This window comes from Sparus aurata, chromosome 3 (assembly GCF_900880675.1).
Source record: "Sparus aurata chromosome 3, fSpaAur1.1, whole genome shotgun sequence".
Lineage (NCBI taxonomy): Eukaryota > Metazoa > Chordata > Actinopteri > Spariformes > Sparidae > Sparus > Sparus aurata.
The window spans coordinates 10,408,924-10,430,944 of NC_044189.1; the positions used below are offsets into that span (position 1 = coordinate 10,408,924).

The window sequence follows — 22,021 nt, forward strand, 5'->3', positions numbered from 1 at the left end:
CAAAATTCAGACATATTTCACCTTTAAAGAGGAAGGTGGTACCTCAGTGTTTAAAAAGTTGATTAAAGGGGCACTATGTCGTTTTGGGGAAGACATTTTAATCAAAAGAGAAAGATTTTCAGTTTGTTAATGAACAAGCTTAATTAACAAACTGTCTTTGTCTTAAAGGACAACATAAATTAACTTTGTATATGGTGCACCGCGCCACCTTTCTAGCTTCAAACAGTGGTTTTGGGACTTTATTATCCGCTGACAACAGCTTGTTTATTAAACTGTAGAAAAGACAAATGTTGTAAAGTTGTACTTTTACCTCATTGATATTGTGAATATTGAAATTTGAGTTTGAATTCTTCCCTAGAACTACACAGTGCCCCATTTAACTTGGAGTTTTTGATATTCTACTCTAAACTTAAACATGAAATATTTTAAAGGCAAAATATTAGGGTTTTTTTGTAGATTTTGGTTATTGATCAATGTTACGTGTAGCTACTTTCACCATTATTGAAAGTCAATAACAAACGCTGGATAATCAAACCAACGTGGATAGAGTCCGGTCGGGACGTGTGGGGGATGGGGGGTGGGAGAGCGTCGTCAAACCCGCCATTAATACGTAAAGAAGACCGGAAGTGTGGAGATTTCGGCTCTAAAAAATAAGAGCATAACGGTCCATGGTTTTAACAAAGTTGCTGTAGCCGCGTTGTTCTCGCTCCACCACAACTGCGTTTGAGTTTAACTACATTAGCTGTTTAATTAAATGAAGTATGATGTGTTGAAATCGGTTAGTCCTATAAAACAGCGAAGCTAAACGTGCAGGTTTTAGCAGCCGTTTTTATTCTGAAGCGTCACCGGAGACGTGCGCGTTCACAGCCGCCATCTTGACGAGCAGTTCATTCGCCAGAGAAAGACGAGAGGGGGAAAAAGGGAGCGAGTGGATAACGGGAACTGGGTCGGTTCAGAAATTAAATCAAACACGGGGAAACGCGGCCGAGCGTGGAAGCTGCGACACTTAACAAAAGGTAAGCAGATATTACTCTACGTGGGAATTTGTCGTTTTGTTCAACTTCTGCGGGTGTTGGTGGTAGTTTCCCCCCCGTTAGAAAGATGTGGAACAGCATCAGAAGTATTTGGGGAAGGAGCAGTGAACTGTTGGGCGGTGCACTCCTGCAGCTGGACATTTAACATGGTCTGTTCTGTCTGTGGCTGTCTCATTCATTATGGCAGCTGGATCACTGAAAAACTAAACAGGGCACTGAATATTGAAAATCACATCAGGAGAAATATTATTGTCTGACAAGTGGGAACCATAGACAAGAAGAAATACTAATTTCAAGCACTGCTGGCTGTGTTTTTTTTAAAATTATTTTTAGCCTTAACTTGCAGGTAAGTGTTCTGAAAATACCAAAATATGTCCTGCTTTTAAAAATAAAAATAGATATCAAAGCCCAGCACTTGTTGCATAAGTTATGAAGCCGATTTAGGAAACATCCTGTGTGGAGGTCCCTCTCTGCAGCCTCACAGTGGGCGACCGCTGTGAGTTACAGGGAAGATGATAAAAGGGCAATTGTCCCAAATCTAACCCACTGCCCAAACATGGAAAAGGCCTTGCAGCATATTGCTGGGCTTTTGAATAATGTTTCTTTATAATCTAACCTTGAACAATGCCCCTTTTGTCTAATTTCCACGCTGCTGTCTCTGTGTGTTGTTTCAGCTGGCCTTGAATGTTTCATGTGGTGATGGATTGTTTCCTCCAAAAAATTCACATAAACACACTTCTTCATCTGCAGAATAATGTGGGAGACACTTACCTCCTCAAACCAGAGTGGTCCTCAAAACCAACACAGCCTTGTTAATGTGTCCCTCTCCCCCTCTGTCTTAGGGCTGGGATCCTCTGCATCTGCTTCTTGGTGCCTGCAGATGGAGGAGTAGCCGGTGGAGTACTGGAATGAAAGCAGAGACAGACAGACAGGGATGATGATGCTCTCCACTTTCCTCCTGGACCTCTTGATCCATCCCATTAGCTTCCTCTAGAGTTCAACATACACATCTTTTAATTACCTCTCGCTCGTCCTCTGGCAGAGCAAACTTATTGGCATCTTGGCAGAACACCAATACTTGCTACGACTTTTCTTTTTTTTTTTTTTTTTACCGACATACAGTCTTTATTGCAATCATGGCAAACATGTGCCCCTATGGCAAATTCACCCACGCCGTGGTGCGGGGCATCCCAGAGACCTTTGGGAAAGTGGTGGGAGACAGTCGTGAGAACGGGGAGGTCTCAGTGGACCTGGCCAAAGCTCAGCGTCAGTTTGGCTGCCTGACGGGAGCCCTGAGGCAGAAGGTGGGCCTGCAGCTGATCGAGATCCCCCCTGACCCCGAGCTGCCGGAGAGCTGGAGAATAGAGGATGTGGCGGTCATCCAGGGAGACACGGCGCTCATCACCAGGCCCTTCAAACAGCAGAGACGCAGCGAGGTAAATCAGGGGAGAAGACAATGGCTTTAGTCTAGTCGTGTCTGCTGCCTAATCCTCTGCACTTAATCTTGATTTGTGAGATAAAGGGCAGTTAGTAGCAGCCATGTGTTTCAGCTCATATCAGGATGGTGTGAAATCAGCCTGCAGCCGATATTTCACTTGTTTATTTTGTCGTTGATCCTTTACTGTTACCTTTATTATATTATATAACTTTATTACTGTAATAATAACACTATACACTATGAACTGAATAGTAGATACAACCTCTAACCCTTACCGTCACATTTCAGGCTACGAATATAACCTTCAGACAACATTTCAGGAACATTCCATCAAGATTCTCTGAGAGTTGCTTTTCTGAAACCTTAACAGAACCTCTGAGGAACGTAACCTCAAGGTTCCCTAAAGGTTTTTACACACTAATCTTAAGACAGCTTTCAGGGAATGTTCTGTAAAGGTTTAAAAACAACTTTTAAAGGTTGCAAAAAAATCTTCAGTGAACCTTTAGGGAATGTTTCCTGAAGATTGCCTATTTGTTAAGATGTGATTTGGTGGTGTTTAATGCTACGTGTCCTGTTAATCATTGGTTATGTTTAATTTTACTGTAAGTTTTCTAGTAAGTTCAGTGGAACAAACCGTGTATTTGGATAAAATAGGACTTTTATGGGAGAGCAACTTTTTTTGGAAAGTGTAAAGTTTAATCTTTATATATGTTGAATCCTCTACAGCAGGAAAGCTCTCACAATAGTTTGCAGTTATTTATCATATGTGTTCTTAACAAAACTGAATATTAAGAATTAAATTATTATTAAATGAAATGATAATAATTGAATCTAAAATGTCGTTCGGGGAGTAATTGATGTAATTGATCTGAGATAAGAATGAATGTGTTTCTTTCTCCACTCCCTCACTCGTCATCTCTCCAGGCGGAGGCAGTGAGGAGGGTGATGTCAGAGCTCAACCTGACCGTGGTGGAGATGGGGGCTGAGGAGGGAGACTCCGCAGGGGCCACGCTGGAGGGCAGCGATGTCCTCTTCACAGGGAGGGAGTTCTTTGTCGGCATCTCATCCCACACCAACCGCAGGGGGGCGGAGGTGCTGGCAGACACCTTCAGGGTAAGAGGCACGAAGAGCAGATGCAGATATCTCTTATCTTATCTCTTATCTTGATCTCCAATCACTGGAAGTTTAATATATTGCGTTTTTGGTGATGGTGTGAACTTCTGGCTCTATTAAAAACAGACAAAAGCTCACCAATAAACCATAAAATGACCAGCATAAATTGTAACCCAGTGCAACAAAAATAGTCTGAGAGCCAAAATGCTTGTCAGAAAACAAACCCAGCTGCCAAAGTGAGCAGGTGGCCGCTTGCTGTATTGCATTCTGGGGAATTATAATCAGTAAACATTGATAAATGAGGTCGCTGCCTTGGCCAAATAATGGAGACCACACAGCAGGCCCCCTCTGGCCCGACACGACCCGCCCATTAGTATTGATTCCCTCACTTCTCTTAAGTGCAATTTACGCACTTCTACTTTTCTTAACACACACACACACACTTTGCATCCACTTGTGCTGAATGTGTGCGTTGTTACTTTATGTGTGTGTGTGTGTGTTTGTGTCTGGTATGAATTAGTGTGGGTGGGAGGGTTCATGTGGTCAGAACGGGGGTGGAAGAGGAAGACCAGCTCAGACATCCTCCGAATGTTTACACCAGCATTTAAAAAAATTTGTTTTTTTTTTCTCAATACAATATGTCCCAAGTGCTTATTACATATTTATAGCCAAGTATCGTCATTGTAAAAATAGCACAAAGTGGCCATGTTGCTTATGTTCCTTTTTTTATTTTGCAGCTAAGAGAGTGATGCCTTTAAAGTGCAACTTCAGTTTGTTTTAGATCTTTGTATTTTTAGCCGTGGATGACATTGTTGGTCAGCTAGTCCAGGACTTTTTGTTCAGAGGGAAATATCTCCACGACAAAGGATGGATGGCTTTGAAATCTGATACAGACACGCATGTTTGCAGAGAGGAGCGTCTCTAACCCCGTTTCCTGTCGCTCTTCAGCTGTGTTCAATAAAGCCATGAATAGGATACAATAGTAATAAGTAATCTTCCCCACTGTTTACATTTTGTTCTGTTTTTACATTAAATGTGTGTCGTGACGAGATGGAAAACGCCTCAGCAACAGTTTTCAGACATTATGACAGAAAAGTTTGAAAACTTGAAATACTGACAGCATCTATTCAAGAGTTTCACATAGGTTTGGCTGCTCGTTAAATTAGTCAAACTGTAGGTTTTTTTTCCTTGCATGATCTGTAAACTGACCTAAACTTTAAGGAGAAAATCATTCACCAGCTTATGTCATACCAGAGATGGAGAAGTTTGCAGTGGAGGGCTTGTCTTTTTCCAAAGCTACGTTCTAAAGGTCAAGTCATGAATTACCGCAGCTTCATTAAGCCCAAATAAAAGACTGTTCAGACTAAGAGGTGGCAACTGCATGACTGCCTCTGATCCTTCACAAGGAAGTCCGGAGTCACTCAGCAGGCTGCTTTGTGTCGAGCTGTAGGTGGTAAAAGTCCTACACTTAAACAGAACAGAGTTGTTGTTAAGGGGATTATTAACACTTGAGCTTCTCCTACTTGGGAGTATGTCTGCTGTTAAAAAAAAAGAAAGAAAGAAAAAAAAAAAGGCCCCTCAGGTGACAGACCCCAAACAAGATAAGGGGACGTGTCTCGTTTGAAGGGACGGTGTGTTAATTAAACCTTTCAACCTCCATCTGTTCAGGACTTTGCTGTGTCCACCGTCCCCGTCTGCGGTGGAGCCCGGCTGAAGAACGTCTGCTCCATGGGGGGTCCGGACACAATCATCTTCAGCAGCAGTGACGGGGCCAAGAAAACCCTCCGGGTACAGTCAGCTTTGATAAACATAAAATACACTACATTATCTTTAATGGAATTTGGGAATATTCACTTTATTTTCTGATAGTTAGATTAGAGGATTGATCCCACTCATGATTAAGGGTGTTCAGTCCCTTTCCTGCTTTAATGAACACTCTAGCCACACTGTTGTTTAAAATGTACAAGAGCTTCACATATTAAGATGATCCCAGAATTTGTGTGTTATGGTTGAAGATTAGATTTTTTACAGTGACTTCATATGCAGTTAAATAAAATGTGACAGTTTTCTTCTCAAAATATTATAAAATCATGTATTAGCCCGGTCCCCAGACAATATTGATCTCATTATCTATCATCCGTACACACATTTTCACCCTGTGTGCATGTGTTAGTGTCTGCGTTCCCCCTCTCTTTGTCCTAACATGAACTGCTCACATCAGATTTCCCGACTGCTGAGGTCATATTAATAACTGATGTTGCCTCCGAGTCTATGTAATGTTGGGAGTGGACTGATGTAATGCGTGTGTGTGTGGCAGTCAGGGTGGTGCACGGCGACATTAAGTGTGTCTTTGTTTCCAGATGATGGAACAGCTGACCGATCACCATTATGAGGTGCTCACTGTTCCAGAGGAATCAGCAGCAAACTGCGTCTACATCAAAGGTCCGTCCAGCCGGGACTTCCTGCTCCACCGACCTGCAGAGGAATGTCCCGACAGCGCCTCTGTGAGTGCAGCTCAGGAGTGTGTTTTCTTTTTTTGATTTTGCTTCTTCGGTTGTTAAAAAATGAGCCTCATCTTTATTCAATTAAAGGATTATGAAAATGTAATATTGAGCTCTAGCCTTAAGTTGAGTGAATCACAGGAGACAGATTTAGAGGTTGGATTCTCAAAAACCTCCCCAAAAAACTCATACAGTTCCAAACTTTTATTAAACACCCCTGACAGGTAGCATAGGCAAGAATTGAGGTCCAGTCCAAGATCATTCGGACAACATAACTCGCAAAATTGGAAGATTTGACAAATCCCTGGAACAATCACATGAATCTCCTAAGGTTCTTATGCAATGGAAACATTGACTACTACAGAAAAAGGACAAACTGTTAATAAGACTTGACAACGGGAGACAAACTGACTCAGCTATTGATAAAATCTGAATTTGTATATTGACTAAAGCCATCAGCTGTCCATGTAAAGTACCTCAAATATGTACTTAAATACAATGATTGAGTAATCTGCTATAGTTACTCTCCACCATTTCTCTAGTTGATGAACTATGAGATAATAATTATGAGATAATTTAACATTTTAGCCTCCTTTTAACACTCTCTTAACACTTTGATAATAATAAGTGGATAATATTGTTCATGCTAAAGAAAGTCCAGATTACATAGTCGACATGAACAGCCTCTTAAGTCATTTTAAAAAACTGACACTTGTGAATTATGAAAGTCATTCTACTGCTGTGAATTCCAGCCAGTGAAGCATGTTTTCCTCATGTTCGCTCTTTTATTGGCCAGTAACTTCTTCCTGTGAGTGAATCCAGTGCAGTGTGATAACGAGTGTGTCTGTGTTTCTCCGTCCTCTCTGCAGGCCTTCCAGAAGCTACAGGACTACACCCTCCTGCCTACTGCCTGCAGCGAGGCCTCCAAACTGGGAGCGTCCCTGTCCTCGCTCTGCCTCCTCATCAACAGAAAACACACATATTTCTGAAAACGATTCTGACCTTCAGTAGGAACCACAGCCAAGTGGGGTAAAGTGAAGCGTCTGATGGGCCACATCACAGATTTCCACAGATTAACATTCTCATCTATTTATTTAAAGGGGAAAAACACTGACACACAGCATCTGTGTGAGAATCTGATCCGACTGTAACATCTGTAATGTGACTCTGTAGCTGGTTCATTGCACTGCTGTGCCCCCTGCTGAACAAAAAGTGCAGCACTCAGCTTTAACGTAACTATTCATGAAATCACTTAATTCAGCCGTAGCTTCACAGTTTCCAGTTTCTACATACCATCACAGAGATGACTGGTCATTTATATAATTTGACGGACAGCGTTGGTACAAGTGTTTCACCAAGTTTTTAAGAGTTTTTAATGACCACAGGGAATTAAATTTAGGACAAGATTAGATTCAGGATGTCGTTTCAAAATATGACGATAACCAACAGGCATGATTTGGCCTACAGATTGCTGTCTGATCTTTTTTCAATATTTTACCTGGACAAGGTAACACAAAATGAATGGATCCACCAATAAGCAATGTTTCATTTAAACCTATTAATGATTCTTGCCCATTAATATAACATTACTGTTGACACCAGGCAAGAGGAACACGTTTTAAAATAATTAGAAAGTTAATTTGACGAGACGTTCCATTAGGATTTTGTCCTTCCAAATACCAAATCTGAATCCTGAACTCAAGAGTATGGAAATAATATTAACAGCTGTGAAGTATTAACCCTGTATGGAAGTGTTGAAGTTACACACATCACTTCCTTTTTGCAGATATTACTTATTTGCATATAGGACAATGCTGGAATGAAGCAATGTCCTTAAATTATTTGGTATCAGATAGATGCATGGATTTTTGTACTCTGTGATACAAATTCCAGCATTTTAGGCAAACGACATTTTTGATACTGGTATGAGAATAACCCAGATAAAAATTTGATACCTTCATAAGGCCTTTAACAAAACTGAATTCAGTGTTTGTAAGACTTGATCTGTGGTACCTAAATGCATGTCTGTAGATTCACCTCAGTGTAAAGCTTGTATGTCTATAATACATAAACAGTTTGGTACCCATTTTGATTCTCAAATAGTTTATCAACACTCACAAGGACATGTAGCTGCTAAGAATAGAAATGCCGAGTTGTGTGTTTTTTATAATTGTTTTAGCTTTATGTATGAATTTGTTGAAGTGTAGTGATGCCAATAAAACTGAAGACAGTAGTCGTCTTGATTGTGCGTAATTTATGTGCATGTGAAAGAATCCAAAAGAAAGTGTGTGAAAGGACTTTAAAATTGAAGCAGAGCAACTAAACTTTATCAGGACTAATGTTTCAATGCCGAGTGCATCTTCACCAGAAAGACCCATGACAGATGACTTTGGCCCATTAACAAGTTTGTTACCCACCTAAATCTGTGTGCTCCACTGCACTTCAGACCTTATTTCTGAAGTCTCTCCTGACTGCACTACCCAAAAAGCATCACACACTGCCTTGTGAGGTGGGTGAAGCTTGTTAAAACACCTTAACAAAAAAAATTAAAAGCACTCATGACAGAAATTCTTCAAATTTATTTGTTTTGTTAGAAAGCAAACATGTTTAACGGTTGGACTTGGCAACTCTCTCCAACTCGTCTTTCTTCTTGATGGCGTAGGAGTTAGATGAACCCTGAAGGGAGAAGAATTCAGTTTTAAACACTTTACCATACATTTAGTACAAAATACAAGACAAGGACCACATTATAGACTTCCTCACTCTAAAAGGTCAGTACATAAAAAGCATCACTGTATCTGAATTATGCATCTGTAACAGTGCTGCTTACTTTACATTACATGCTGTCTGTGGATAAACTTACCTTGGCTGCATTGATCAGCTCATCAGCCAGGCACTCAGCGATGGTCTTGATGTTCCTGAAAGCAGCTTCTCTTGCTCCTGTGCACAGCAGCCAGATGGCCTAAAAGACAAGAGAGCAGGACAGGAGAGGGTGAGACATGCTGACAAATTCACTTAAGTGGAACAAACACTGGCCTGTATGTAATGTATCTGAGCTGGTGATTGACTGGGCCACAACAGGCTACAGCCAATGAATAAACAAAGATTTTTCCTCTGCGAGCACTCTAGCACACCAGGACAACGGGTTGTATACAGGCGTGACTCTAGCCTCGCTTAATACAGCAAATAAAAACAATTCTTGCAGCGAATGAGAATATTGCAGGCTTTGGTTAAAAGACATAGATTTAAGAAATATTTCATCTAATATGAAACCAACTGAGTTCTTCCCCCACTTTCACTTAAAAAGGACAGAATTTACAGCTCATTTGCCAGATATATAAACGCACAACACTGTGCTTTTATCTTAAGAAAGGCCCAAATCGAAAAAGAGACACATTTTAATGTAAATGAATGTGTGGTTACCTGGTTGACTCTACGGAGGGGCGACACATCCACAGCCTGCCTCCTGACGGTACCGGCACGACCGATACGGGTGGAGTCCTCACGGGGTCCACTGTTGATGATGGCATTCACCAAGACCTGGAGGGGATTCTGGGAACAAAATTTAAAAAGAAGCGGTGAAATAACATTAAGAGACAATCACGGGACTGGATATCTCCTTAGATCTAGAACAAGGAGCTGGTAATCTGCTAAATTATCTGCTTTTATGATAGTGTGTGCAACAGTGGCCTCTGTTTGACAGTTAGCAGTTACCTCATTAATGTTCATCAATTAAAACAAATGGCAATGTCTATAACACAAATTCAAGTGGAATAAGATTATACATGTATAACAATTTCAGAGTGCAATATAGAATTATATTTGGTTTTCTCAATTAACAGCTTATATTTCTTTTCGAGTTTCATCAGAAGAAACATCATCTGGTTGCTGGGAAGTGTCTTTAGAGCAGGCCAACTATTGATGTGTAGGGTTTTGAACTTGATAAAAATCAATCTTCTCCTTTGACAAAAATCTTAGTCTAAAAAAAGGCAAAGTAAAACTGTTCAGGTCAACCTTTGCTGTAGTTTATGGCCTACTTACTGCCTTTCAAATATCAGCCTTGATCTGATGGTGCCACCTTAAGCATACTAACTATTTAAAGTCACACTAAACATGATTGACAATTGTTGAGATCTTTAGTGGTACATACCTCTCCAGTCAGCAGGTGGATGATCTCGAAGGCGTGCTTGACGATGCGCACGGTCATCAGCTTCTTGCCGTTGTTGCGGCCGTGCATCATCATGGAGTTGGTCAGACGCTCCACGATGGGGCACTGGGCCTTACGGAAACGCTTGGCGGCATAACGTCCTCCAGAGTGTGGCAGGTACTTGGCGTACTTCTCTTTCACAGCAATGTAATCCTGCAGAGTACATGAGGCGATTTAAGCATCCTGGTTTATACATTGTTGGGGTGCCGGTTGAATGAAAAGATAGTGTGTCTGAGATGGTGATTGGCGGGGTCACAACAGACTACAGCCAATGAATAAGCACAGACCATTTCCTCTGCGAGCACTCTAGCACACCAGGACAACAGGTCAGTGGCGAGGCGTGACTCTAGCCTCGCTTTACATCAATCAAAACTTTATTAAAATGCAGTAGATGAGATTGTGGTCCTGACCTGCAGGGAGATGTCGTTGATCTGGACATCATCTGTGCTCCACTTGCCGAAGAGCTTGATCTCAGGGGTCTCAGCCACAGCTGGGGCGGTCTCCCACTCAGTCACTGAGGATGAAAATAAAAAATGAGACGGTTAATTCAAGCCAAGAAAAAGAAGAAAAAAAAGCTTCACAAAATTCATATGGCTTTGTGATCTCATTCTTATATGAGAAGTACAAACTGCAGTTGTGTAGTTGGTATTGATCACGTCTACACCATGGAGCAAACCCGATCTGTCATATTGACACCTGACATTGCCACATATTTAACTTTTAGCATAATCGTGCTGTCATTAACAACATCGAATAATGAGATAAATCGCATTTTCCGTTCAAACACACTGGTCGAGGTCAACATCATAGCTAGCATGCTTTACACACAACTAACCACTTTCAATCTAATCCAACCGACGTTGTATACACTCAGCATACAGATAAGCTCTTAAATGTTTATACATGGCACATGTAACATTAGTATACCTAAATGTAAGGTATGATCAGACGTTTAAACAGAGCCACAGTTTCACAGCAGGGCCCGAGTTGAAGCCTGCTTCTCTAAAACTTAACGCATCGTTAGCCAGCTTGTCAACTGACAAGCTAGTTAATGTCTAAATATTGCCGCCGTTAACACGCAATACCACAGGTGACATTTTCTGTTGTGAAAACCGTGACAAAAGTACGCATACAATCGCAACATTGTGTCAATCAAGTGGTGAATATGAGATCCATCCTGTTGGCTCACCAACATGCCGCTTCCACATGTGCTAGCACGCTAGCCACATGCTAACGCTCAGAGCCGTTGTGCTCGTAGGGCAACACTTAGTGCAAATAAACCGACTTTACGGCTAAACTGAGGTGTTCTGATCTGATTTATAGGGTAACGGGAGTCTGTGCGGCTTCAGATAATCCGAGAATATTACGCTAAAACACATTTGAAGCGAGTAAAAGGTGAATTTTTCACTCACTTGTGTCTGCCGTTCTGTACCACACTTCTCTGAGACGGAAAAGGGCCTTCACGGGGAGCCGCGTGCAGATATCCGGTGAGCTGGACGGTTACTTCCGGTACGCAATGCATGCATGGAAATGTAGTTTAAAGTGTGATAGAAATAAAATGCTCAATCAATCAATCCAACATGGTAAACAAAAATGTTTAGAGACTAATCCATACCAATTGCAAATACAAGTTAGAAAAATAAAACAAAGCAATAAAAATAATTATTATTATTAATAAATATTGCACATAAAATTAGATTTTAAAAAAATTTGGAAATATAATTTAATAACATAATTTTATAACAGCAACAGTAAAATGTAAGTAAAATCTATGTAAAATCTAGTAAAAAAAAAAAGTCACTCTTTTTTACTATATTTTACATAGATTTCGACAATAAAATATCAATACACACACTTAGAATGTGTATTGATATTTTATAGTTGAAATATATATATAGCCTATATTTAAACTCACAGCAAATAACAGAATATTTTACACAGTTAAGTCTCAACAATATATTTTCATCAGTAACAAATAGAAACAATCCAAACAGAGCAAAAACATGACATACTTAATGTATAAGTCTAAATAAGAACAATAAAGACTCTTTTAAATCTCATTTAGAGTAGGCTATATCTATTAATAATAGAAAATAGGGCATTACGAGGAAGAGGTATTTAGCATTTTAATATGCAGCATAAAAAACTAAACAAAAATTCGGAATTACTAAAACTAATGTAACTGATGTACTGTTTCCTCTGCATTTTTGTTACTGACTTATTTTTGGTTACTTTTATTCAGATTCATAGTTGTGATATGTGACCTATTTACTGGCCACTAATGAGTTGTCTTTTCTGGTTAGGATGCTTAATGATCAACTGTACTGTGGAAGTTTGTTTTACGTTTATGAAGCGCTTTGTGTTTCCTTGATTGTGTCTGTTGTAATAATTTAAGACAAAAATAGATGCTCAAAACTGTTATTTATTGAGGAATAGACAACATTTGACACATTTCCATTGGCAGACCAAATACTGTAGAAATTGTAGGACCAGTGTCAAAATAGTTTCTGTTTTAACTTTTAAAAAACTGTCCGTATCCACAGGGAGAAAACTCGACACAGGGGATATCCCGTAACAAAATCCCTATCTTAAGCAGTTGGGTCAATACATTTGCACAAGCAAACATTAAAACAAAGGATGCGACAACATTAAAATAACACTGGAAGTTTAAAACTCTAAAACATTTACAATCATCCAATCTTCATCATTTCCCTTCGATTTCTCTGGTTGTGCAATGCGTACTTTACGCATTAAAATAGTAATTCATTTCTTGTTTTATCGTTACAGTAGATATTTCCATTTGTCTTCTTTTGAGAAAGTACAGCATGCAACCATTAACATTCAGCAAAATGCAAACAGTACGAAATCCCTTTTGTCGACAGAGACAGACGAACAGGAAGGTTGCTAAAACGCCTGAGATATCTAAATGTAATGGGAGGTAAAGACTGCCACGTACTGTACTATAGTCTGGTGGAAAAGTAAACACTAATATAGCACTGCCACTCTCTGGCTTCTCTACATCAGTCTCCACCCCTCTCCATTCATTTTAGCACCGTCACTAAAGGCAGTGTACCATAGCACTTCGGTATGGGACATGAAACACTGAGGCAATGAGGGGGAAAGTTTAAGGCTTAATCTAATAAAGCTTCAAAGCACTGCATGATAAGTACAATAAACATGATATTCACGAACAGATGTGCACACTAAAAAAAAAAACAGAACAGGAAACCACGAGTCCTCCAGGGGTTAAAACATGGAGAGATAGAAAGATATAAATGACTGCACTGTAAGATGAGCAGGGCAGTGATTCTGTACATGTAGACAAGATGACCAAACGTCACTCAGGCACTGTTGCGTTGTATGGTGTTCTGAGGTATGTGTGTCTAAACACACACAGACACACACATGGATAAATACTGTGTGTGTGGGATTGGTATATCAAAGTGAGAAACTAAAACTCTTATAGAAAGTTAAAGGAGCATTCCAACAATATTTAGACAAGAAGAGAAATCATGAGCTGGTCAGGCTGTGAAAAACAGCTTGGAACAGACAAACACAGACGTTTACACAAGGTTTTAAAAAGACTTCTGTATCCGGATAAGTTCTCCAGATAAAAAAAAAAAAAGGATCAGATTTTGCCTTTGTGTGGACGCCTGTTATTTTAAATTGACTTTTGTTATACTCATTGAGATCTGATTTCTGTCCTCCGTGAGAAATGTGAGGTGACTACAAAAACAGCCCCAGACTCCTTTAAAAAAAATCTGAGTTTGGTGGGTTGTTGAGTTAGGGAAAACTTTATAAGCCTTTTAAAACAATGTCTGCAACAAATTCTTAATGATTTGACTCTTCTTTTAAATTCGGCATATGTTAAACATTAGATTTTTGTTTTTCTTCATATGAAGATCTTCTGTCAGGTCTGCCAGGATTGTAGCAGAACTGGCATGTAGGATGCTCTGTAACTAGATAAAATCTGTGAATTGTTAAAGCAAATCAACTGGACAAATTAGTTTTTTTCTTGAGATATATTGTAATTTTTTCCACATACCACCACTTTCATTTTTCACAAAGTTTTGTTAAATAATGTAACTTTTGGCACTTTTATGCCACAGAATAGACATTAATTCAGTCACTAGAGTCGTGTTCCTTTCCGCTTTCTCGCTCACTCACTCCAAAAATCTGAACAATAACTTATTGCGTTTATACCTACTTAAGACCCGAACACAATGCAAGTGAAACTAACTCCGGATGTGGTCAGGTAGATCTGATCGCATTCTGCTCATGACGCATTTGCACATTGCGCTAAAATGCTTTTCTCATTATCTTGACAGCGTGTCCTGATTAAGATCACATTTTAATACCAGGTGTCAGTGTGGTAAAAAAAGCCTGTGTTACAAGCTAAGGTTGAGGAATTTGAAAGATACGGATGAATACCAGGGAGAAAGTGTTTTAACAGAAGACATCATCGTTTGATTTTAATAGAAGTTGCAGCATTTTGTGGGCTAAACTTGAGAATAAAAAAATAAAAAGATATTTCAGCCTCTCATCGTCTGCTCTATTGAGTTTTGATCCTTCTCTGTTTCACGTGTCCCTTTTCCTTTCCGTGAAGCAACATAAAATTGTTGGAGTGCTCCTTTAAGGTCTGATTTGCATTACCGTTGCAGACTATAATAACATAACATCAGTTCAACCTTTAACAAGTTTATGGAAGCCTTTGAATGTGTTGCTTCTGACAGTTTTTGTCTTGTACTTATTTTTTTATGTGCTGGATTTGTCTGACAGCAACAACAACATGGCCTAAAAGAAATCATTAAAGGAACATGCAATTCACTTTCTTGCCAAGAGTTCGATACGAGGATTGATACCCCTCTCACGTCTTTAAGATGAATAGAAACTGTTATATTAGCTTAGATTAGCTTAGCACTGTGACTGGAAACAGCGTGCTTGGAAGTTGCCTACCAGAGCCACTAAAGCTGACAAATCAACACAAAAATTGTAGTGTAAAAAGGGTAATTTGCAGTTTTTATGGTGTTTTATTTCTTGGTTGAGAGCAGTTGCTTCCTGGAGCCTCCACTGGTTGCCTGGCAACCTCACAGTGACAGCAAGATTCCAGGACGTAACGGCTCTTAACAGGAAAAACACATAACCTCCCATAAAAACCATAAATTGTTGTTGTTACACTTTAGTTTTTGCAAAATTTGGACAAACAACCTTTAACTGGGTCAGTGACTAAACGTTAGAGGTGCTGGTAGATGGATTTTGTTACCTTTGGACAGAGCCAAGGTAGCTGTTTTCCCCTGCTTTTATGCTAAGTTAAGCTAACTGGCTAATCTTCTCATCTAACCTAAATATCAAAGTATTCCCTTTAAAGTAACCTAGTAGTTACTAAAATGAACATAAAAAAACAAAATGTATCCACAGAAACACAAAGGAAAAACATTGCTACTTGATTACCAAGTTATTTGTTAAGAACTTAACCTAAAAAATGAGATTAGATCCTTAAGAGTAAGCTCACAAGTGTTTGCAAGGATACTTTACAGTGGTTGTAGAGGCAGACTTTCATACATGGTGGAAGCTCAGAGCTTATAAAACTGCAGGGTGTGTATCTGTGTGTGTGTTTGTGTGCTGTAAAGAGTTTTTTTTTTCTACACCAGCCACTTCTCCATGCACATGTGGAACACCGTCTCGTTCGAGTGCCAAAACACGTGTTCGACTCCCGGAACAGAACAGATGATCAGATCTCCACGAGCCGCCAGCGTCTTCAGGCCGAAGACATCCCTCAAATATATCTGAGACAGGAACAAAAAGAATAGAAAAGACTTAAATAATTTTGTAATTCAGGCTAAATTGAAGATGAAGATGCATTTCATGTTTAGTGCTGTTTAGATGCAGATTTTAGGGCTGCACTTTTCAGCAAAATGCCCTTTATTTTCTAATTGGCAACTACAAAAAACACAATTTGTGTTTGAGGAAGTTCACCTTATTTTGTTATTTATTAATTGGAAAGATGTTACATTTATTTGATTGCATTATAACGTTATATGTAAGATGACACAATAAATAAGTGACTAAGTGAAGATAATATCAAAATATTTGATTATTGTAAAAAAAATAAAACAGTGTTGTGTTTGCGTGTCTGTAGTGTGATCTTCACTCACGTCTTGGTGCTGCATCTCAACAACGGTCTCGTTATCGTCGTAAAATCCAAACTGACTAAAAACCATGAGAAAGAGAGAGTACTGTGTGAGCATCACATGAGAGTCTTCTGATCAAACACTGTAAAAAAAAAAGCAATCGTTGTACAGCCGTAAAACGTGTGAACTGAGCGTGGAAAGTGTTTTTTTTTGCTGGAACAAGCGGACTTTACAGAAGCCACGCTAAAGCTAAAAGGCAGAAAACGTGCAGTTTAATCTCTGTGTGTGTGTGTGTGTGTGAAAGATAAAAGACTCCGATCTCAACCTCTTATGTTTCTTTGGCTTTCATAAGGGGTAAAGTGAGTGCATTAACTATATTCAATTCAATTAACTACGGCTAGTCTTTCAGAGCACTATGCTGATTTCACATTTGCTCATTTATAGCTGCGACCAAAAGCTCTATAACACACTGTCAGTGCACAATGATTTCCCCAACCTTTGAACCCCTCAGACGTGCTCAAAGGGAGATGAGAAGGAAAACGAGGAGTGTATTTACTGAATGAAATGCACTGCGGTTGCTGCTGCTGAAATCACGGATGCTGACCGTGACACGTGTTGTCAAAGTACAACCTATTAATCTTTATAAATCCATTAGCTTCCTCCTAAGGTGGTAAAATGATTATGGATTACAACCAAAACATTTTTGCCAGACTACAAGAGCAATCGATGATACACTCCAAAAAAGAACACATCAATAAATAAGGAAGGAATTATTAAAAAGCCTTTGTGGACAACCATTTAAAAAAACAATAAAAACACAACATGTTTTCAACCATTGCGTCTTCATCAGGGCTCCAAAAAAAAAAATATGAAAGATTTTTTTTGATACTTGATAGCTTTATAAGCTTCAATACAGACTACTGACTGACCTCGACTGCCAGGGAGTGATGACTCCATCGTCTGGTCCTCCGATCAACACCAACTTCTTGATTTTCAGGAAGTTCTTCTTCCACTCTGAGATCGAGACACAGAACACAGTCAGTAAACACTCAGAGGACAGTTTATGGTTACACCTGTACAACAGTCACACGTTCTAGCATTACAAAGTTCAGTCTTAGTTGAAATGTGTAAATTCAACTGTATGTTTATTAGTGAGGTCGTAGCTAGTGGTGGTGTTACACTGAAATACACTATACATCTCACCCTATATAAAAAGACAAAATACAGTAATAGTAAATAATAACTTTTCTATTATTTAACACTCTGACTTTACTTCTGTTGCATCATAAAGATAAACGTGAGCCCACCAACGGTTACACTCATTAATAATGCGCTGACCTGTTGAATTTGGATTGGATCTCTCACTGTTAAGCAGAGCCAAATAATCACTGCTGTTCACGTACAGGTCTCTGTGGTGAGGGTCTGAGGGAGAGAGAGGACAAGAAAACAACACTTGTTCACGAGATACAAGAGATACACACCCTTTATTTTAATACCTGACATTATTTAAAGAAAACCTTAATATCTCATTTTCAGGTTAAGACGAACTCATTTCACGACTTCACAAACTCGCACCTCCTGTTTGCCAACAGTATGAGAAAGTTATTCTCGGAGTCTCACCATTCCAGTAGTTGCAGATGGAAATCCTCTGTCCTATTGACGTGTAGCAGAGGTGGTAGAGGTTGGACTTGACAAACTGAGGGAAGAGGTACCTCAGGTAGTCTGTGTCTGAGAGGAAGTGACAGACAAAGAGCAGGATGAAGAACAAACCCCACAAAACTACTCTGTAGCACGTTACACCTGCAATAACTGAGCTGTATGGCCACTAGGGGGCAGCGGCAACTATTTGGGGACACAACATTGACATTTCATCACCTTGTGAACGTTGATATGGTGAACTTGTTAGCAAACAGTTGCTGTTTTACACATCCAGCAGCTACAGAGCAAATGTATCTTTCATTTGGAGCAGTTTTTCTGGCAACCGGATTAACGCAAGTCCAATATTCACTCTCTTTTAGCTCTATATTTGGTCTCCACCAACTGCAACACCAGCTCTTCAGCTGCAACAAAATATTAATTACAGGTGATTTAATCATAACCATATTATTAGCTTTTGAAGGCGAACCCACCTCCGTATTGGCCAGCCTGAGGTGACGACAGGGAGATGAACGACTCAACGTTGTGGTCAGAAAGAGTCGAGAGGATTCCTCTGCACACCAGCCCACCTGAGATAAGTCAATAAAAAAAAAAACAGTACCGTTATCATCAGTCTTTTACATTATCCACTAGTTTCAGCTCTAATTACATTTATTTCATACACTGTAAAGACTACACAAGATTATTTATCACAGTCATGTTCATCATGATTTTTTATCTATAAAAACATGGAAAATTAAAAGAAGAGAATTTTAAATTTGAAAGTTTCTCGCAGAAAGATTAATGTTCTCTGCTAAAACTTCCCGATGAGTAATTTACATAATCCGTTCTCATCAGCACGTGAGTTCCTTCCCCTGGTTTTTTACTAACTGGAATATTTATCAGTTTGAATTCCAAACAGCTGGACGGGAGTTTCCACTCCTGACTGAAGCAGAAATCCCAACAGTCATAAAGAAATCTATCCAGCGTATAAAACAACAAACTGAGTCAGCGTGAAATATTACAATTTTACAGAGCGCGGTTTCACTCAGAGGTCAACTTTAAGCAACAATGACACATACCGAGACGGTTCTATAATCTTAAACAAACAACCACATTTATGTCTGTGTTTTCTCACAGACCTTGAGAGTAGCAGATGAAGTGGACGCCGTCTGCTGCGTTTTGCATTATTGGGTAGATAGCTGCCTTGAATCCTTCCACCTGCTTCCACATGGGCTGCAGGCTGGCACTTCTGTCGAACAGGTCGATGACTGTCACATTTGTTCCAGGGTGAGACTAAAGGAGGGAGAAGAAGATGGTTTCAAGTACTGAACAGCTAAAAGAAACAACAGGCAAACTTCTGCATTAAGAGCAAGACAAACTAATCTTGTGTTATCAGCTCCAGGGGAAGGTTCAGCCACTAACTGATCAGGATGTGCTTGATCAAATATTGATGATTCATTAGGCTGTTTGGTAAGAAGACCGGAGCGCAGACTAACTGAAGCATGGAGGGAGCGGTGAGGATTTCCGCTTTCGATTAGCTGTTTTTTTAAATTTTATTCCAGTAATGTCTTCAGGCTGGTTTCGGCTTTCTCACACATGGCAGAGACAAAAAAAAAAGAGGAACTTGAATCTTGGTTTACCGCAGAAAATGTCCTTTAAGCAACTTCACTCCATCTTTAACCACAACACAGTGTGACCTCTTTCAAATCATGTGTGAGAGGTTTGGAGGAACAACTGGAAAGGCCGGATTTAACTGTGCATTCAAAACTCTTCATTATCATCACAAGTAGCCGTCACTTGAATGAAACCTCCTCCACCTGATCTAATCATCATCGATTTAAAAGGTGCACTATGTAGTTTCGGGGAAGAAATCGGGAGAGAAAGATCTACATTGACATTGAATTTTTAATGCACAAACAAAGTAAATAAAGTAACATTTTACTTTGTTTATATTTGGCTTTCTGGCTTCAACCAGCGTTCTGGGGACCTCATTTTCCTCTGAGAACAGCTTGTTGCAATAAATATTTCCGAGGTTACCTTATTAATATGTAATACGTAAATATTAGAGTTTGACTTTCTTCTCCAAAACTACATAGGTAATACTTTACTTTAAGGTAACAAAAAGAGCAGATTGGCTCAAGACTGTTTGGTTATTTCCAGGAAGAACATTGAAGAATATCTGAGTGCAAACTACAGATTATATTAAGACAAAATAACACATTGTCAACTCTATAAAAACATTTAATTGTATTGTTCTAGCCAGTCTCTTTCCTGTGTAACTGCAACAGAAAAACTAATTAAATGTGCACTGTGTCTGTGTTGTGCTGATAACATGTGGTTACACAAGCTGTAAGGCCTGCACTACATACTGTATCAGGTCAAACCCTGTGTAATAAAACGTGTCCACTTTGTCTGCACAACATATCAAAACAACAACACTGGAGCAGCTCGTCTTCACGACCTCCACTCACCTCGTTGATGAACCGCTGTAGGTTCTTAAAATCCCCTGAGCTGTCGAACAGACCGTGCACTATGATCACCGGCTTGTACCCGACCACCGCAGCCCAGAGACACGCACCGAGCAGCGGATACAGCAGCCCGGCCGCCCCGCTGCACCTCCACCACCTCCTCCTCGGGGTTGACGCAGCGGAATGAGAGCCCTTCATTACACCTCGGAACAACTCAAATAAAACGCTCACGGCTTTACAACACAAAAATACACACAACTTTAAAAATAAATAAAAAATAAAAATGGTTTGGCTAATGTTGTGCTAACATGTTTAGCTCCCTTTTGTTTTTTTCCAAGCAGCGGTGGAGAAGGGGCTGAAGTCCGCTGGTCAGTGTCCCTGAAATACTGCAGTTTAAGCAGCGTCCCGGTGTGTTTACTGTTTAATAACAGCTGCTGCCTTTTGCTTTGGTTTCTTCTGTTTGTTCCGGTTTTAAATTAAAAGCGAGGCAGACGCGATGGACGTCATTTCCGGGTCCAGCTCGTCCAATCAGCGGCGCGTACACAGAAGAGCCCTGATTTCTTCAATAGTCAGTTTATATGATGAGTACACTATGTACTAATAAGCTAATACACCTTTAACACATGTTATCATCCGGGTGTTTCATTTCAATGTGACACTTTATAATAACCTCCTTTAATGAATGTTACATTTACAGTTAATTCAACTTTAGTTAATAGTTATTTCCCTTTTAACAGACTGAAATGAAATGCTTCTGTAGAGGTTTATAAACACCAGTTACATCCTAAACTATAAACAATGGCTTAATAAATACATAACAAAACATTTGATTGTGAAAGTGAAATATTTAGACTGTTAAATAAAGTTTCGTTAATTATAAATTAACCATTTAAAGTCAAGCTGGAATGAAAAATGCCTTTTTAACAATGTCCGATTACATCTACAGGCACATTTATATTTATATGCACCTTTATAACAATATATCTATAATATATATAAATATATATATATATATATTCTTTGTATTTTTATATCAAAACTGATCATGACTTCTTCCTGTCAATCAAACTCATGTGTGCTTACATAAGCTTGTAATAACCAATTTAGGACATTAATGTCACTCCATCCACTCACCAATTTGTCTCATGCTTATCTTTACCCCAGCCTCTTATTAGTAATAGCCTTTTACACTTTTTTTCCTAATGGTTTTATTAATGGTTCATTACTAGCAAAGCTGGGTTACATAAACCTATGACACTTATGATAAGATACGAATATATCATTAACAAAGCATTCCTATCAGATAAATTACAAGACAGGGTAAAAATGTACATTTTAAAACAATGAAGGTGATGGAGGGACGTACTCTAGTCCTCATTTCCTACAAAAGTACATAATTTATTTGAAGCACATTTGAGGTTTCAGCTGTCCAAATGAGGCAAATCACAGCTAATGCCTTTCTGTCTCCTTGTTGATTTGCAGTGGAGGGTT

At 39.4% G+C, this 22,021-nt stretch overlaps 3 protein-coding genes and 2 non-coding genes across 5 annotated transcripts; 1 reads left to right on the forward strand and 4 right to left on the reverse strand.

The window, feature by feature from the left end:
- The first annotated feature begins 800 nt into the window (after positions 1-800).
- On the forward strand, positions 801-8,319 carry ddah2 (DDAH family member 2, ADMA-independent). Its single transcript, XM_030412620.1, has 6 exons — positions 801-1,016; positions 1,877-2,470; positions 3,397-3,585; positions 5,254-5,373; positions 5,946-6,089; positions 6,956-8,319. Exons 2-6 carry the CDS (start codon positions 2,171-2,173, stop codon positions 7,073-7,075), a joined length of 873 nt encoding a protein of 290 aa, XP_030268480.1. The 5' UTR covers positions 801-1,016; positions 1,877-2,170; the 3' UTR covers positions 7,076-8,319.
- A 326-nt stretch (positions 8,320-8,645) lies between these two features.
- Positions 8,646-11,817, reverse strand: rps5 (ribosomal protein S5). Its single transcript, XM_030412621.1, has 6 exons — positions 11,706-11,817; positions 10,704-10,807; positions 10,237-10,446; positions 9,510-9,638; positions 8,950-9,048; positions 8,646-8,762 (listed from the first exon to the last, which is right to left on the reverse strand). Coding segments are annotated over exons 1-6 (612 nt in total). The 5' UTR covers positions 11,707-11,817; the 3' UTR covers positions 8,646-8,693.
- LOC115579597 (small nucleolar RNA SNORA3/SNORA45 family) lies at positions 9,130-9,261 on the reverse strand. The gene has a single exon (XR_003983689.1). It is a non-coding gene; the product is annotated as a small nucleolar RNA SNORA3/SNORA45 family (small nucleolar RNA).
- On the reverse strand, positions 10,517-10,650 carry LOC115579598 (small nucleolar RNA SNORA3/SNORA45 family). The gene has a single exon (XR_003983690.1). It is a non-coding gene; the product is annotated as a small nucleolar RNA SNORA3/SNORA45 family (small nucleolar RNA).
- An 878-nt stretch (positions 11,818-12,695) lies between the features above and the next one.
- ppt2b (palmitoyl-protein thioesterase 2b) lies at positions 12,696-21,031 on the reverse strand. The gene is made up of 8 exons (XM_030412722.1): positions 20,534-21,031; positions 19,202-19,355; positions 18,554-18,649; positions 18,045-18,152; positions 17,763-17,846; positions 17,354-17,438; positions 16,449-16,503; positions 12,696-16,079 (listed from the first exon to the last, which is right to left on the reverse strand). The coding sequence occupies exons 1-8, from the start codon at positions 20,726-20,728 to the stop codon at positions 15,936-15,938; spliced, it is 921 nt and encodes a 306-aa protein (XP_030268582.1). The 5' UTR covers positions 20,729-21,031; the 3' UTR covers positions 12,696-15,935.
- Between the last annotated feature and the right edge of the window lie 990 nt (positions 21,032-22,021).

Excerpts from the sequence above, each read along its gene's own strand:
- ddah2 (XM_030412620.1), top strand. The coding sequence starts at position 2,171 with ATGGCAAACATGTGCCCCTATGGCAAATTCACCCACGCCGTGGTGCGG. Across the intron at positions 2,471-3,396 it reads AACAGCAGAGACGCAGCGAG|GCGGAGGCAGTGAGGAGGGT; the intron begins GTAAATCAGGGG and ends TCATCTCTCCAG. Across the intron at positions 5,374-5,945 it reads GGGCCAAGAAAACCCTCCGG|ATGATGGAACAGCTGACCGA; the intron begins GTACAGTCAGCT and ends CTTTGTTTCCAG.
- rps5 (XM_030412621.1), bottom strand. Across the intron at positions 10,447-10,703 it reads TCAACGACATCTCCCTGCAG|GATTACATTGCTGTGAAAGA; the intron begins GTCAGGACCACA and ends TGTACTCTGCAG. Across the intron at positions 9,639-10,236 it reads TCCACCTGCTGACTGGAGAG|AATCCCCTCCAGGTCTTGGT; the intron begins GTATGTACCACT and ends TTTTGTTCCCAG.
- ppt2b (XM_030412722.1), bottom strand. The coding sequence starts at position 20,728 with ATGAAGGGCTCTCATTCCGCTGCGTCAACCCCGAGGAGGAGGTGGTGG. Across the intron at positions 18,153-18,553 it reads TCAGGCTGGCCAATACGGAG|ACACAGACTACCTGAGGTAC; the intron begins GTGGGTTCGCCT and ends ACTTCCTCTCAG. Across the intron at positions 17,847-18,044 it reads CATCTGCAACTACTGGAATG|ACCCTCACCACAGAGACCTG; the intron begins GTGAGACTCCGA and ends TCTCTCCCTCAG.